General features: G+C 42.3%; 1 protein-coding gene across 1 annotated transcript in view; it reads left to right on the top strand.

The window, feature by feature from the left end:
- ablim2 (actin binding LIM protein family, member 2) overlaps positions 1–14,715 on the top strand; it is a 270,666-nt gene that overhangs the window by 106,644 nt on the left and 149,307 nt on the right. The window contains exons 8-11 of the mRNA XM_080192307.1: positions 4,703–4,761; positions 8,194–8,271; positions 10,837–10,983; positions 14,371–14,403. Coding sequence (XP_080048433.1) covers positions 4,703–4,761; positions 8,194–8,271; positions 10,837–10,983; positions 14,371–14,403 — 317 coding nt within the window. The remainder of the gene's footprint in view (positions 1–4,702; positions 4,762–8,193; positions 8,272–10,836; positions 10,984–14,370; positions 14,404–14,715) is intronic.

Raw genomic sequence — 14,715 nt, 5'->3', positions numbered from 1 at the left:
CGTAGAGAGTGTTGAGGGCTTCATAGAACCGTTTCAAGTTTCTGTCAGCATATCCCTGTATTTCATCTGCCTTGGCGCTCAGCCGGACATCCTGAATTTTACGCAGTTTATTCTGGACTGTCTTGCAAGCACTGGTAAAAGCATTGCTCTTGGCAGCTGAAGATGTGTTGTTCTGACAGGCCCGATGAAAATGGTGCTTTTCAACAAGTAGAGCCTGTATCTCCTCATCCATTCTCACCGAACCAATCATGCTGCTTGAGGGTAGAGGACCCGAGTGGCTTCAGCACAGATGTATGGATAGCATCCCTGAAGCATTCCCAGCCGTCCTCAGTGCTGCCTGCAAGGTGTAGGTCAGCAAGCTTGATTTCTAAGTCTTCAGCCAGTGCTGAAGCTATGCTGGGCTTCTTTAGCTTGGTCTCATTGATTCTTTTCATAACCTTGCTTCCTTGTGGGTCTGATGCGGAGCCTCATTTTGGAGACAATGAGCCTGTGATCTGTCCAGCAGTCAGCACCACATATGGCCTTAGTTACTCTGACATCCTGCCTGTCTTCTTCTGACAATGACATAGTCGATAAGATGCCAATGCTTAGAGCAGGGATGCATCCAGGAGGTCTTGTTATGGGTAGGCAGATGGAAGGTTGTGTTGGTGATGAGGAGGTAGTGTGCTGCACAGGTCTTCAGTAAGAGTAGGCCGTTACTGTTACACTTGCCCACTCCATGCCTCCCAGTGACTCCCTGCCAGATTGCAGTCACACTGTATTCTTGCATTGAAATCGCCAAGCAAGATCAGCTTGTTGGTACAGCTCACTGCTGATAGTAGGGTGTCTAGTTCTTCATAGAACTTGTCTTTCATCTCATCCAGGTTGTTCATTGTGGGGGCACAGGCGCTGATCAGGGTGGCTTGACTTGTGTTCTGTAGTGGAAGCTGTAATGTCATAAGCCGGTCGTTCACACCCTTGGGTAGACTATCAAGTTTCCGAACAAGGTGACTCCTGACGGCGAATCCAACTCCAGCATCACGACATTCATGGCTGCCGCGACCACTCTAGAAAAAGGTGTATCCACCTCCAGTTTTAGTCAACTGACCCACATTGGAAAGACGAGTTTCGCTCAGGGCTGCAATGTCAATGTTGTATCTTGCAAGCTCTCTGGCAACTAAGGCTGTTCTTCTCTCTGGTCTGTCTGCTGTAGGGTTGTCCAAAAGTGTGTGCACGTTCCAAGTGCCAATGTCACCTTGTATTTTATTTTGTTTGTTCGACCGCAAGATGGGATCCCTGCCAGCCGTGTTAAACTGGCCAGGGTGTAGTGAAGCAGGCAATGTTTAGGACACCTTTTCTAGCCCCTTCCTCATTGTACGGAGGTGAGCAGTGCGTTCCTGAAGAGGACTGCTCAGTCTCCCAGGTAGACGCCAAGTTCCACTGCTGCTTCGGTCAGCGAGAAACGGCCATTAGACCTGAGCCGTCAGCATGCAGGTCTGTGACTACAGCTCCCAGTGTATCCACACCTGCTGTCCCGTTGCTCGCCCATCACCACAGGACTTCAAGGGTTGAACAGGACACTGATGATGATGATGATGTCAAAACTAGCGCTTGATTTGGATTAAAGTGAGAGAAAGTTGCGCAGCGTCAGCCTCACTCTCTCTTCCCAATTCCCATCTAGATCCAGAGGCAAGACAAGAGTCAAGACGGCTGGAGGTGGGACTAGGCGCAGTGGATAACCAGGACGTCTTCTGTGTCTTGTCCTGCTCTTCGCATTCCACGACGCTTGCAGAGACTGCCTTCTTCACCGTTGGACCTTCCATTGGTCACGTTTGCTCAATCCGCCGGACAGAGCCTAGGACACTACCCTGAAGAACAATGATATCCTAAATATACTTCACCAGGCCTCCTTTGGCCAACCTGTTCTTTTATATGATGATATCCATTCTACTACCACTTTGGCGTGGCAACACTACTGGTTGACGGACCAGCATTTTACATACAAATATCACCTCGCGTATGCCTCTGACCAGTTCTCTGGAGCACTTCCTCATTGATGATGCTGTCTCTTCATGTGATGCTCAGGATCTTACTTAGGCGGTGCTGGTGAACAATATCCAACTTAGGTGTTGCCTTTGATGTTTACTTCCATGTCTCACTTGCATAGACTGGTGTTGCGAAGGACCTGTTGCAGCTTTGTGGCTGTGTTGATGGTGTTGGCTTCCCAGAGGCTGCTTGTGTGGAGCCATTGGATGATCAATATTGCTGTGCTGATACTTGTGTGGATATTGACTCTTGCATCACTCTCCCTGCTTCCTAGATAAGGGAAATGGTTGACATCCTCGGTGTTCTGTTGCCCAATGGTGTTGGAGGGCCTCATTGCTATCCAGGTATCAATCACTTAGTCTTCTCACAGCTGAAGCATAGACTAGGCGCTGTTGCTGTTTATACTGGTTGTCATGTCTTTGACTGCATGCGATTCTTCAGCCAGTGAGGCTATGTTTGTATGTAAAGTGCTGGTCCATCAACCAGTAGTGTTGTCATGGGATGCTGCAGTTTGCAAGCACCATTGGCTTCATTGTGATGAAATTGGTAACCAAAAGGAATAAGCACGGGGAAATGTAATGATGTTGAAGGAGTCCATGGTGCCCATGCTGGTCTCGATATAGCAATTGTAGAAGGCTTTGAAAATGTTAATATGCTGCTTCTGGATGCCATACTGTCTTGTGATGTATCAAAGTGGCTGCTGCGAGATGCTATCGAAAGAGCAAAGAACAGTACAACACAGGAACAGGCCCTTTGATCCTCCAAGCCTGTACTGATCACATTTACCTGTCTAAACCAACTTCTTATATCCCTCTATTCCCCATTTGTTCATATGCCAATCAAGATTAGTCTTAACTGTGGCTAACGTAGCTCCCTCAACCACCTGACTTCGCAGTGCATTCCCACCACCCTCTGTATAAAAACATACCCCCCCCCCGCCCCAACACATCTCCACTGAATCTTCCCCCCCCTTATCTTGAACTTTTGCCCCCTTGTGACTGTCATTTCTGCCCTGGGAAAAAGCTTCCAACTGTTCACCCTATCTATACCTCCTATAATTTTATAAACATCTATCAGGTAGCCCCTCAGCCTCCATCAAGAAAGTCTAAGATGTTACCAACAAGTGGGATCTGACATTCCAGGACCTGTTGTATGACATCCCTGAGCATGAAAACCTGTTTGTAACATTATCCACAATCCTGGAAGTCTTCCTTTTCAGGTCAGTGTTCCATTGTTCTTCGTTCAGTGATGACTTCTGCACTCTCCTTAATCTCACTTTTGAAGATTTCCCACTGTTTTTTGATGTTGCCTGAGGTCAGCAGTACTTTGAATTTGTTGGGGAATGGCAGCTGGAAATTGTCTGACATGTCCTTTTTCTTCAGTTTCCCCTTTGTAAGTGGCCATCATAATTTTGCAGTTGTTGCCTTTAGGCAGATCTTGCCGAACACAGGGGATGGTCAGATTCTACGTCATTCTACATCAGCATCTCAGAATGTCTAGTCACCTTGTAGGGATGTTCTCCATCTATATATATATATTTATATATAAATATATATATATATATTTATAATCAATCCCGTTCAAGGTTTTATCATCTGGAGATCTCCATGTTTTTTTACAGATGTCCTTGTGTTTGAAGAAGATATTTCCGTTGCTGAGCCCATTGCTGTTGCAGAAGGCCAGCAGACGCTCACCATTTCTGTTGAGCACACTTTCTGATCCATGTGGCCTGATTGTATTTTTTAGTTCTCACCGGTTGCCATCAAGCTCATATTTAGGTTATTGATCAGTAGCTTGACATCATAGCTGGATATCTCGTCCAGCGTGTCCTGCAATTAGCGATAAAATTAATCTTTCTCCCGCTCAAAGCCAATCCCAAGGCTGGTTGAAAAAGGAGGAGGGCTGGATGTGGGACTAGCACCCTCAGCTTGTAAAAACCTATCACTGCAAGAGAAACAGCAAAAAGTAGCCATACTGGTAAACAGTGGCAGAGAAAGGAGAGCGCAATGGAAGACGTATATATGATGTGACTGGATGAAAGCCGAAAGGATGTCTGATCCTTGACAAACCCAATCTTCAACGCCAAAACTATCATCAGAATTAACACTTGGAACACCGAAACACCCTTCCAGTGTCCTAAGTGCTGTGAGACCTATCGATTTGACATCCCAGGCATTGGCAAGATATAGTAGTCAGGCCAATGATAAATCAGTGGTGAGGGTGTGATGATCTTGCATGCTGAGTGAAAAGAACACCATACCCATAATACAATATGAAAAAGTAGTAGTTAAGTTCTGTTATATCAAAATTTATTTTACATGTTTTTACTTTCCACTAAATGTCAACTGGCATGGTCAAGATTCCAAAACAAAACCACATACTTTTGCTCATACACAGTAATCCTCCCGTTTGGAATAAACCCATCTTACAGCAGGCAAAATTCCTGTTATGTTCTTCCTAGTCCTCACTCTTAATTTTACTTTGTTGTAACGGCACGACTGACATTTTTCTCAGATACCAGTTATTTTTAGGCTGTCATTGCACAGAGTTAGGAAACTGTATAAAAAGTTAAATAATAATGTGAATTCGGATGTAAACAACAAAAGTAAGTAGAGCATTACTGATATTTTGCATTGTTTACCATTGCTTTTTATTACTTGTTTCTAATTTGCTGCAGGTATTTTAATCTGGCACCCAGCCTGTAAGCAGGCTGCCAGGGCTGAAGAAAAACAGAAGGTAAGGAAAAAGAAGCAGAAGCACATCTATAGCTAAATGCCTAATTGTCAACACTTACCATACTGTGCCATTACTGTTCAAATTCAAATAACTCAATACTCTTTGATGTAGAGGTGCCAACGTTAGACTGTGGTGGACACATTAAGAAGTTACACAACACCAGGTTAAAGTCCAATAGATTTATTTGGAATCACAAGCTTGCGGAGCGCTGCTCCTTCATCAGGTGAGTGTCACCTGATGAAGGAGCAGCGCTCCAAAAGTTCGTGATTCTAAATAAACCTGCTGGATCTTAACCTGGCATTGTGAGACTTCTTACCGTGCCACCCCAGTCCAATGCCGGCATCGCCACATCATGGTTACCATTGACACTACAAATCACCGGCTCAAAGTGGATAGGATCTCCAAGAAGATCACGTATAGCAACACAGACATCACTCACCTGATGAAGGAGCAGCGCTCCAGAAGCTCGTGATTCCAAATAAACCTATTGGACTTTTAATCTGGTGTTGTGAGACTTCTTAGCATCAATCCTCTGTTAGTTCTAGAGAACTTCTTTATTGCTGATTTTATGCTTTGCAACCTTGCAGGTTTAATTTGTCAGCTTCTAAAATGAAGTTTGTACTGTTGAGCTATAAACACAAATTTATTGTTGAGTTTTAAAATTTCAGCAATTTGTATTTCTATAATCCTTTAATGTAATTATTTTAAAATTTTCAATAATATGCTCTGGGCAAAAGTTTGCCAAAATCTGGTAGAGTGTCAGCTTCAGACTGAAAACCAATGTGAATTTCTACAGATACACAGTCAGGTTTTCACTCCAGATTTTCTGGCACTCAATGCACAAGAATCAGGGATGGGATTTACTAGCCTACTCTACCACCACCAAACCCCTTCCCCCACCCACCGTGAAATGTTTCTCAGTGGTGAGAGGTGAGATGTTCCGGTCCCACTGCTGTCAATGGAATTTCCCGTTGAATACACCCTCTGCCATCAGGTGTGGGTGCACCATCAATGGAAACAGAAGATCCTGTCAGCATGAATGGAGAGAAGAGCTCGCTCTGGGGTTGTGGCTTGTGGTGGCTCGGGGACTGATAGACCTGGCAAGGCTGGCTCCACAGAGATTGGGGCACCATCTTTAAAGGACCCCCTGATCTGCATTTAAAATATATTTCTAATATATAATTAGATATCTCATGCAATGCCCAATTAAAATATGTGATATAATTGAATCAAACCTGTAGTTTTTCCTATGACATCTGCATTTCAATCTTTCACAATACCCATTATAATAGAATGATGTGCAATTCCAAAACTGTACCTAGTACAAGAGTATTAGGTGGTGGAGTACATTAGGGTTTTGAGCTTGTATACAACAAAGCAGAGATATATTGATTAGTGCATATAACACCTCACAAGTTTCCGTTCTCATCTAACCATTGGAAGGCAAACACTTCCCACACCGTGAGGGAAAGTTACCCCAATATCAGTCCTTGCAGTCCTCTTAGTGACCAGCTGCCCACCATCTCACTCGTAGATGCTGAAAATGATGAGAAAACCATCATAAAAAAAACTTGCATAGCAACTCATCGTGTCTTCATGATGTCCCAGAGTGCCAGTGAATTACATTGAAATATTATGAACAGCTCTTAAGATGGTGAACATTAATGAGAAGAAAGTAAAAGCATGTAAAAAGAGTCAGGTGCTTTAATTAACAGTTATCAAATTTGGATCTGGCATGTTTGTTAAATGTAGTGTTACCATTTACTCCAAAGCCAATTTCAAATCCACAGTAGCCACAACAGAAGTCAGACTTGTGAAACTTTGAAGAGACAGTGAAGTACCAAATGGGCCAATATTCAAAGAGACAAGAGTCTGCATCTTCATCTCATGGTTGGAATTCTCTGATGTTGTATGCCCTGCCATCACTACAAGCAAGAATGGAGAATTTGGCACTCAGCCAAATCTCCATTCACAGCAGCGAAACTGGAGAATCCCAGCCGTGGGTGAAGTCAGAGAATTCCAGCCAATATGTCATTGGCAAAATTATTTTGAGGTCTTATTTAACTAATATGAATGGTCCTTCTGAGGGTCTCATTGGATGAAGTGAGGAGATTGGCCACCTCCTCTGCTATTATTTCCGATAAATCTATCGCCAATCAGCCCATCAGATGCCTGCTGCTGAATGAGAGTCATTTTTCAGTCTTTGGCAGTAGCTCTGTTGATCGTGATACTTCTCATGGACAACCATCCGCTGCGTGTTTTAGAAAGTTTCTGGTTTCTATCAGTACCTTCTCCAACCCCCCACCCACAAAGGCCAGGAACCTAATTTAAATATATTTCAATATCGTTATCAGGCTTTCCATCATATGATTCCCCTATCTGAATATTCATACAACGCAGACGTGAAGTCATGCCAGCGAGGCTTTTATAACAGCTTTATGAGAATGGGGTTCGGTTGAAGGGAACCATGTTGGGGGCACCAAGGTAAGTATAGGCCCTGGGGGGGAGAGAGACATACCCAGGCAATGCCCTTGCACAGCACTCTGGCAGAGGTTGGCACTACCCAACCTGTGCCGGGGGCAGTGTCGAGGCGAGCCCAGTGGGGAGTTCCATTGACGAGGTGGGGGTTGTTGGGTTCCCCTTATGTTTGGTGAAAATGAGGGGGGATGGTGCTGATGCACGTGCAGAGGTGTGTGATGGCTGTGAAGGAGGAGCACCTTTCTTGTGAAGAGGGATGGCAATGATTTGAAGGCAGGTTACTTACCTGTGAAGCAGGGGAGTACTTGTCTGTGAAGGAGTCGTGGGGAGAAGGTTGTGAGTGGGTGAGAATGCCCACAATACTGCTGGGATGGTGGGGAAGGAAGAAAGCTCCCAATACCTCTCTGTTGGGGTGGTCGCCCTGATGCATGTGTGTGTGGGGTTGGGGGTGGGGGGGGGTGGGGGGGGGGGGGGGGTGGGGGCGGTGGGGGCAAGTTTATTTTTATTGCAGATGATGGCACCCCAATCTTTGTGAGGTCAGCCATGCCGGCTCTGTCAGCCCCTGCCCTGCCAGTGTGACAGTATAAAACACATTCCCAGATTTTCTTTTGCATTAAGTTGCAGAAAATCTAGTCTGAAAATTCTGCTGTGCACCTGGAGAAATGTATGCCAGTTTTCAGTCAGAGCTTGTCACTGACAAATTATGCTAAAATGTCAGTCATCCATTGTGACTTCTGGACTAAAAGAATAATGGATCAAGGCTTGAGTTTTACATGGATCCTGAGACCTCAAGGAATTATTGGAGTCAGAATGTGAACATGGGGGATGTTAGGAAACTACTACCTAATATGAAAAGTGTTTGGATATACATTTTCCAGATATTTAGATAGCTGGACATAGTTTCTACTTTTTAATGTTGATAGTGTGTTTAAAATATTGTTATTTTGCCTCTAGATCACCCATACTTCTTCTGAGAGCATCACTTCTGCTCCAGCCTCAAGTACTTCAGGATCCCCAAGCCGTATAATATATGTAAGTTTATTCATTAGCACTTTAATACAGTAGACACTCATCTCTAGTAATGGCATAAGATACTTAGATATTTTCAAATTTCCCTGCTACAGAATTCTTATAAAATGAACACAAATGAATAAGTTTGTAAGCATAAGAAATGGTAAGGTAAGTAAGCCAAGTACTCAGAGACAGGAATGCTTATCTCCCAATAAAAAGATTTGCAATTGAATCAAAGTGTTTTTTATAGTTAACACTACGGCTTGTCACATGGGGAATCCCATCTGTCCTCGTTTGGATTTCGCTAGACGTTTGAAAATTGAATGACATGCAGCCCTGTGTGTAAGGATCAAATGCACTTCCTATTGGGCCAACCCAAAGTCCAAGACCTTTGGAGATGTTTGCAAGCTCAAATATTTTGTACCTAGCTACCTAATTTGGGCTGGGTGAGTTTGAGTTGGAAAGAATGGGGTGGAGGGAGGACACAGAATGGTTTTCGATGGGGTGTGCAAAGGGGAATGAAGAAAGTAAAACACCGAAACAGCAATTGCGTGCTATTTTTTGAATAGCTTAATATCTGAAGCATGTCATATACTAATATGAAACTAAATTTATGGAACGATATTGTCAACCTTATTAATGGAAGTTGGATTTCTGATAAATGTATTAAGTTTTGTATACCTATATCACATAACGTTATTTTGTGCTTAGATCTTTTTTGAAGTCAGAATTTTTTGACTTTTATCAGAAATTTAAGCCACCATCCAGAAGCAGTACTTTAATTTGACCAGTATTCACTTCACTGTTATCTCCATGTAACTGAACAAATAATTGGTGGCCCAAAATGAGTTTTTTAGGCCTTTTTGATCAAAATTTGTAGCCCCCAAATTTGGCTGCAGAGTGCCACTAGGTTTGGCACCACAGGAGCTGGTTAAGGGGAAAAAAGAACTATGGTGTGGGCTATGCTGTCACTGCCTTCCATGTTGTGAAGGGTGTTAGTACAGGCATTGGGTAGACGCACGGGAAATATGTAGAGTGGAAAGATCATGCATATAACGCTGATTTGACATTAAACTGCCATGAATTTTAATCTGCTGTGTTTAACATGCATAGCTGATTGTGTATTCAGCTGCACAAGCATCCTGGCAACCTGTCCCCAAGACCCCATCCACCTGACTTCCTCTCCCTCCCTCCCCCTCACAAAAACTCTTTCTTCCCATCAAATTCACTGCTACTAGTGTTTGCTGCTCTCCCAATCAGAGATTCTTCCTCTTCCTTGTTTGCTTTTGAATGGTGCACTGCTATCCAAAAAAGCAAGTTGTGATTGGGAGAGCAGTCCCTTGCAAAATCTTCTCCTTCACTTACCTGTCTTACTGGCATTATGAACAGCAGCTCTAGGGGCCACATAGAAGGGATTTGAGAGCCATTATCCAGCCCCCCAGCATTGACAAGCCTAGCCGAGTCCTTGCAGCTAGCATTCTGTGACAGTGCCTCCTCTGTAGAATTAACATGGTCTGCGTAGAACCTAGAAATATTGCTACATGGACTAATCCCTCCCCTAATGTATAAGCCTTTTTTTTCAACTAAGTTCATTTGCACGCGATAACCTCACATTTTGATTTGTAAATGTACAAACCCTGAAATTACACTGCATGGTACTAGTATACAAATCTAAACATATTTACCTTAAATCCACCTGCCGTGTATTTTGGCAGCGATGCTAACCCATTTATTTTAATGCCTTTGTTGAAGTGGAAGAAAATTCCATTCAGATGCATCCATTAACCATACATTAGCTATCCTGTAATTCTAGGTCACTGGGTTTGTTTAAAATTGTAAGTAATGCATAGTTGACATTAATTTCCCTCAGAGTTCTCCTGATCGAACATAAACAAGTGAAATTCTACTGATAGATGAAGGAGTCCCTGCAGATATTTTCACCCAGAATGCTTTCTTGTGTAGTTCTGCAAATTCCACTAAATAATTGAAATTTCCCTGATATATTGATAACTAACAAAACCATCTGATCATAAAAATACTTAACACCATGATTTAAATGACACTTACAAGTTCTGGTACTATTTTAGATGATGGAAGCCTAGTATAATCTTCAAAAGGAGTGAAAATTTTGCATTGTGTAAATTGGATATGTTTCTCCTTTATAATAAATGAAACTATGTAACTGTGTTGTAATAATTATATTGCAGCATGAGTACATTAACTGTAGACATAAACCATGAATTTCCTTGGATTTCCACTGCGATGACTTTGCCAAAACTGCTGCAAAATCCTGTTTACATGCTCAAAGCTCCTGATAGATTCCCAGCAAGATTACAGCAACGGAACAGGGGCAACTCCAAGGGAATTCATGACCATTATTTATATGATCAAATATATAATTATTTGTGTGACACTTCCAAATTACTCTTGGCTATTCATTTCAATCAGTTTTTCTTTTACACTAAGCTTTCCTTAAAAACACATAAGTGCTCCAATATTTGAAATAGTTGTCTACTTTTGTATCTCTGTTTCCTTCAGTCCCTGCTCATGGTCTCTTGCATCCTTCTTTTGTTCTTCCTCTCTTAGGCCAAGCTAGATGATGAGATTCTTGACTACAAGGATTTGGCCGCTCTTCCCAAAGTTAAGGCCATTTACAATATTGATCGTCCTGACATGATCTCCTATACACCGTATATCAATTACTCTACTATCAGTAGGCATAGCCTTGGGGAGGTACTGAAAAATTCAGCAGTCCTCAAGAATCCTTGACTCTGAATATTATTTAAAAGATGTGGTCTGGATTTTTATACTGGACAATTTTGTGCCACTTGTTTTGCAGAATAATTCATGATAATCCTGACCTGTAGATAAAGTGCCAGTAATGATCTGACATGGAATAAGCAAAATTAAATAATTGGAGATGACAGAGAGACAATTGTCTGTCTCATGAGTTTTTAAAATATTAATATATCAAAGTAGGTAAGGACAAATTCACCTCTAATCTGCTGTCAGTCCTCAATGGATCAACATTGGGCATTGACATATTAAACCACACTTTTACAATTGGCTTCCACTTTTTTTTAGACATGTTTCTGACCAAACTCTAACCAGTGATTAATTGAATAATTTGCATTGAGAGTTAAAACCAGCAACATTGTAAAATGAACCACATTTAGTGGCTAAACTTACTATGGTATTCCTTTTCATTACTTGTCCAGAGAAAAGTCCAGGCCAAAGAGACACTTTGTTCTACCCTGGTGCTCATTATGCAAAAGCAGTTCTGTAATACATACCTTTTGAATTATCATGCAAGATCGGCAGGTACAGTTTGTCCTTGTGTATTAGATCAGGTGTTGTATGGTATTTGTGTAAATATTACGTAAGTATACTTTTATAGTTGAAGTTATTTTCCGCATTGTTTTGGTTATAAATTGGAGGAAGTCATTCCATAACTAATTGGAATGGCATATCAGCTGAAAACAGGGCAGGGATTCAGCCCCTACTCGCATACCTGCTTTCACTGTGGCTTCAAAAGTATATCAATACTTTGTGATGAAGTTTATCTGTTGCAATTTTTATTTGGTACAGTGGGCTACTTTTCTCTAATCAATTAAAAATTTCAAAAATAGATTTCTGTCAAAATAGGAATAATTCCAACTATAAAAGAAGCTTTTCTATTCCAAATAATGAATGACCAAATGTGTTTTTAATAAATGGAATGCAAAATTATTCACAAATATTTGGCAAGTTCATGAATATATAATATTTGATTTTTTACAAATGTAGAGCTAATGATGCAATCATGTATAAAAACTAGTAAGGTATATAGAAATTTGGATTTTGCATATGAACAGTGGCAAACAACTTTTGAACATATGTCTAACTGAGAGTCAGGGTTATGTGCTTTTTTACTCGTTACTTTAGACATTTTATCTTGGATCTGATAACTGTGGGAGCTTTGGTTGTCTTATACTTAAGATTACATAGGATCCCTTACAAGTATGACAAGCACCATAATCCTTCTAGAATCTCACCTATTAGTTCCAAAAATGCTCTGCATTCTTCTAAAATGTTGCAAGGCTAAAGTTTTCTTTATTTTGCTGTCTAATGTTCTGTGAAGAACATTTTCATTTGCAGCATATAGCCTAGGAGGAAGTGCTCAGAATTTATGAACTGATACAGATGCATGGGGGAATTTTAATCCCTGATTCCACGATGAGTGGGAGATATTTGAATAAAATTAAAAATCAAATAAAACTGGGTGGAATTTTCCTCAAAACTGGCAAAGTGCCAGGTTCTGACTGAAAGCCAATATGTTTCTCCTCAGAGAATAGGCCAGGTTTTCTAGAGGGACAAATTCTCCCCCCAACACTTAATGAAGGCTCGCCTCCCCCCCGCACCCCCATCGTTGACATTGGGCCATCAAAACAATGTCATTGGTGGAGAGTGAGGAAGGTCTCATTCTGAGATTTCCCCAGTGCAAATGTCAGTATAGCCCCCTCATGGGAGTTTGCGGCCATAAAGGGATTTGCGCCTGTGGTGATTGGGCCCTGAGAATTCCTGGCCGCCCCACCCCTCCCCCCCCTTCTCCCCAGTGGTAATTTGGCCCCAACGCACTGTGTATCTGCCTGGTGGCAGTAAGGTATATGATGTGCCTGTCGCACCCTCACGCAGCAGGGTGCCTCGATATTTAAATCAGGCTCCTGCAGTGTAATTGGGAATCTGATTTAAATTTAAATCCAACAGCTAAATGAATGTGGGAGCAGCTGAGTCAAGCTTTTTATGGCACTGCCTGTCAAGTAGCTAGTGAGAGCAGGTACGCTCTCCCAGGCAGTGCCTGCTGAAAGTTAGCTGAAGGAGCATCATGGCCAGGATTTTACACTCCCATAGGTGAGTTTTTAGGTAGGGGAGAAGCGTAAATCTCAAGGAATGGGATTTTCTCCCAGTTCTCGCCTGCCCTGACCACACAGTGATTTTACACAGAGGCGAGCAAGGCCTTCGATGGGAAGTCCACCTTTGTCCCAGTTGAGGCCCTTAAGGGCCGTTTCTCACCCAGTTTCAATTTTCAGGCCGGTGGGAGGATTGACCTGGTATGGAGGAAGCCTGAAAATCAGTGCGCCTATATCTCAGGCCGTGAGCAGAATGGGGCACCTCCATTAAAAGCTTCTTCTGACTGGGGGCACCCCCCTCCCTCCTTTCCTCCATCAGTTTGGTTTGTGGCCTTTGGGCCTCCCACCACAGTCTTTCCCCTGACACACCAATCGCCCCCTTCATTTCCCTTGACCCTGTGCCTTCCATATCCTCCTCAGCTTAGGACCCTTGAAACTTGGCCTACACTCCTTGCCTGTAGGCTTCCACCACTTCTTGAACTTCCTGTCCTGTCCACTGTAGCACCATCGATGTAGGGATTAGAAAGTTGCTAGCCAGTCAGATTGACTGGTGGCTCTCTAAGGCGAGGCTTCCTCCCAAATGAGGGACAGAAGACCTGCCTTCAGCCTACTGACCCTTATTTGGGCAGAAATTGGCTGTGGGGCACTCGGAGTTGGTGGGGATGTGCTGCCCACAGACTCTTTGGATCACAGGAAGGGAGATGCTTCCATCAGAAAAATTCAGGTCCATATTTCTGCGCATTGGTCTAAAAAGATCACAGTGACATGTGCAAATGGGGGAGAAAATTTGACTTGTCTTCCTTGAAAGCATTGAGAAGATGATGGCATGATAAAAGAACGCTGTTCCCTTGAAAATAAACATATATATGAATATATTTGTTTTAAAAATACCAAAGGATTTGAATATTCAAGGTTGTCCTGGAGAATCCCTTTCAATTCTACAGCAAGTTTAGCTGTTCAATTTTGTTTCTACCGGTTTCCTTTTTTTTGAGTGGCTCTTGTTTTAGGTCTGAGAGCACTTTATGCTCCTGGAATTCTTTGTTGTGTTTCTTTTAATTCAAGCCATTCTACAAAACTGTTTTTCGATTTGGCAAAATCAAATTGTTGTGTTCACCTGTATGCTGCTGATACATTATTACACCTCTCACCATTATTATTCACATTTACCATAGATCTAGCAATATTTATAAGAGATAACAAAATGTATTTTTTCCTTTCTTTCTTTATCCAGTCACATCGACTGATGTACTCAACGTCATCTGAGGTAATTATTAGTTTCCACTTATTTGTGCCTTTCTTTTGCTCAGAGAAGTGAAAAATGTTAATGTTGAGAAATGAAACATGTTCAGATTTCACACGCCCAGATTATTATACACACATTCTGATCTACTTGTGTCTTAACTTCAGCAGAAAGACTCCAGAACAGCTGGAAACTGGGCTGGGACTTTGATACACTGAGTTCTAGACTTCAAGTGAAGGCGATAGGGGGCATCGTTAGTAAGTTTGCAAATGACACCAAGATTGGTGGCATGGTGAACAGTGAGGAAGATTATCTCCAATTGCAGCAGGATCTTGA

This window comes from Carcharhinus amblyrhynchos, chromosome 1 (genome assembly GCF_965287045.1).
Source record: "Carcharhinus amblyrhynchos chromosome 1, sCarAmb.v2.hapA, whole genome shotgun sequence".
NCBI classification, from domain to species: Eukaryota; Metazoa; Chordata; class Chondrichthyes; order Carcharhiniformes; family Carcharhinidae; genus Carcharhinus; species Carcharhinus amblyrhynchos.
Note: the sequence above shows the minus strand (reverse complement) of the source record. Positions and strands in the feature narration are given on the sequence as shown.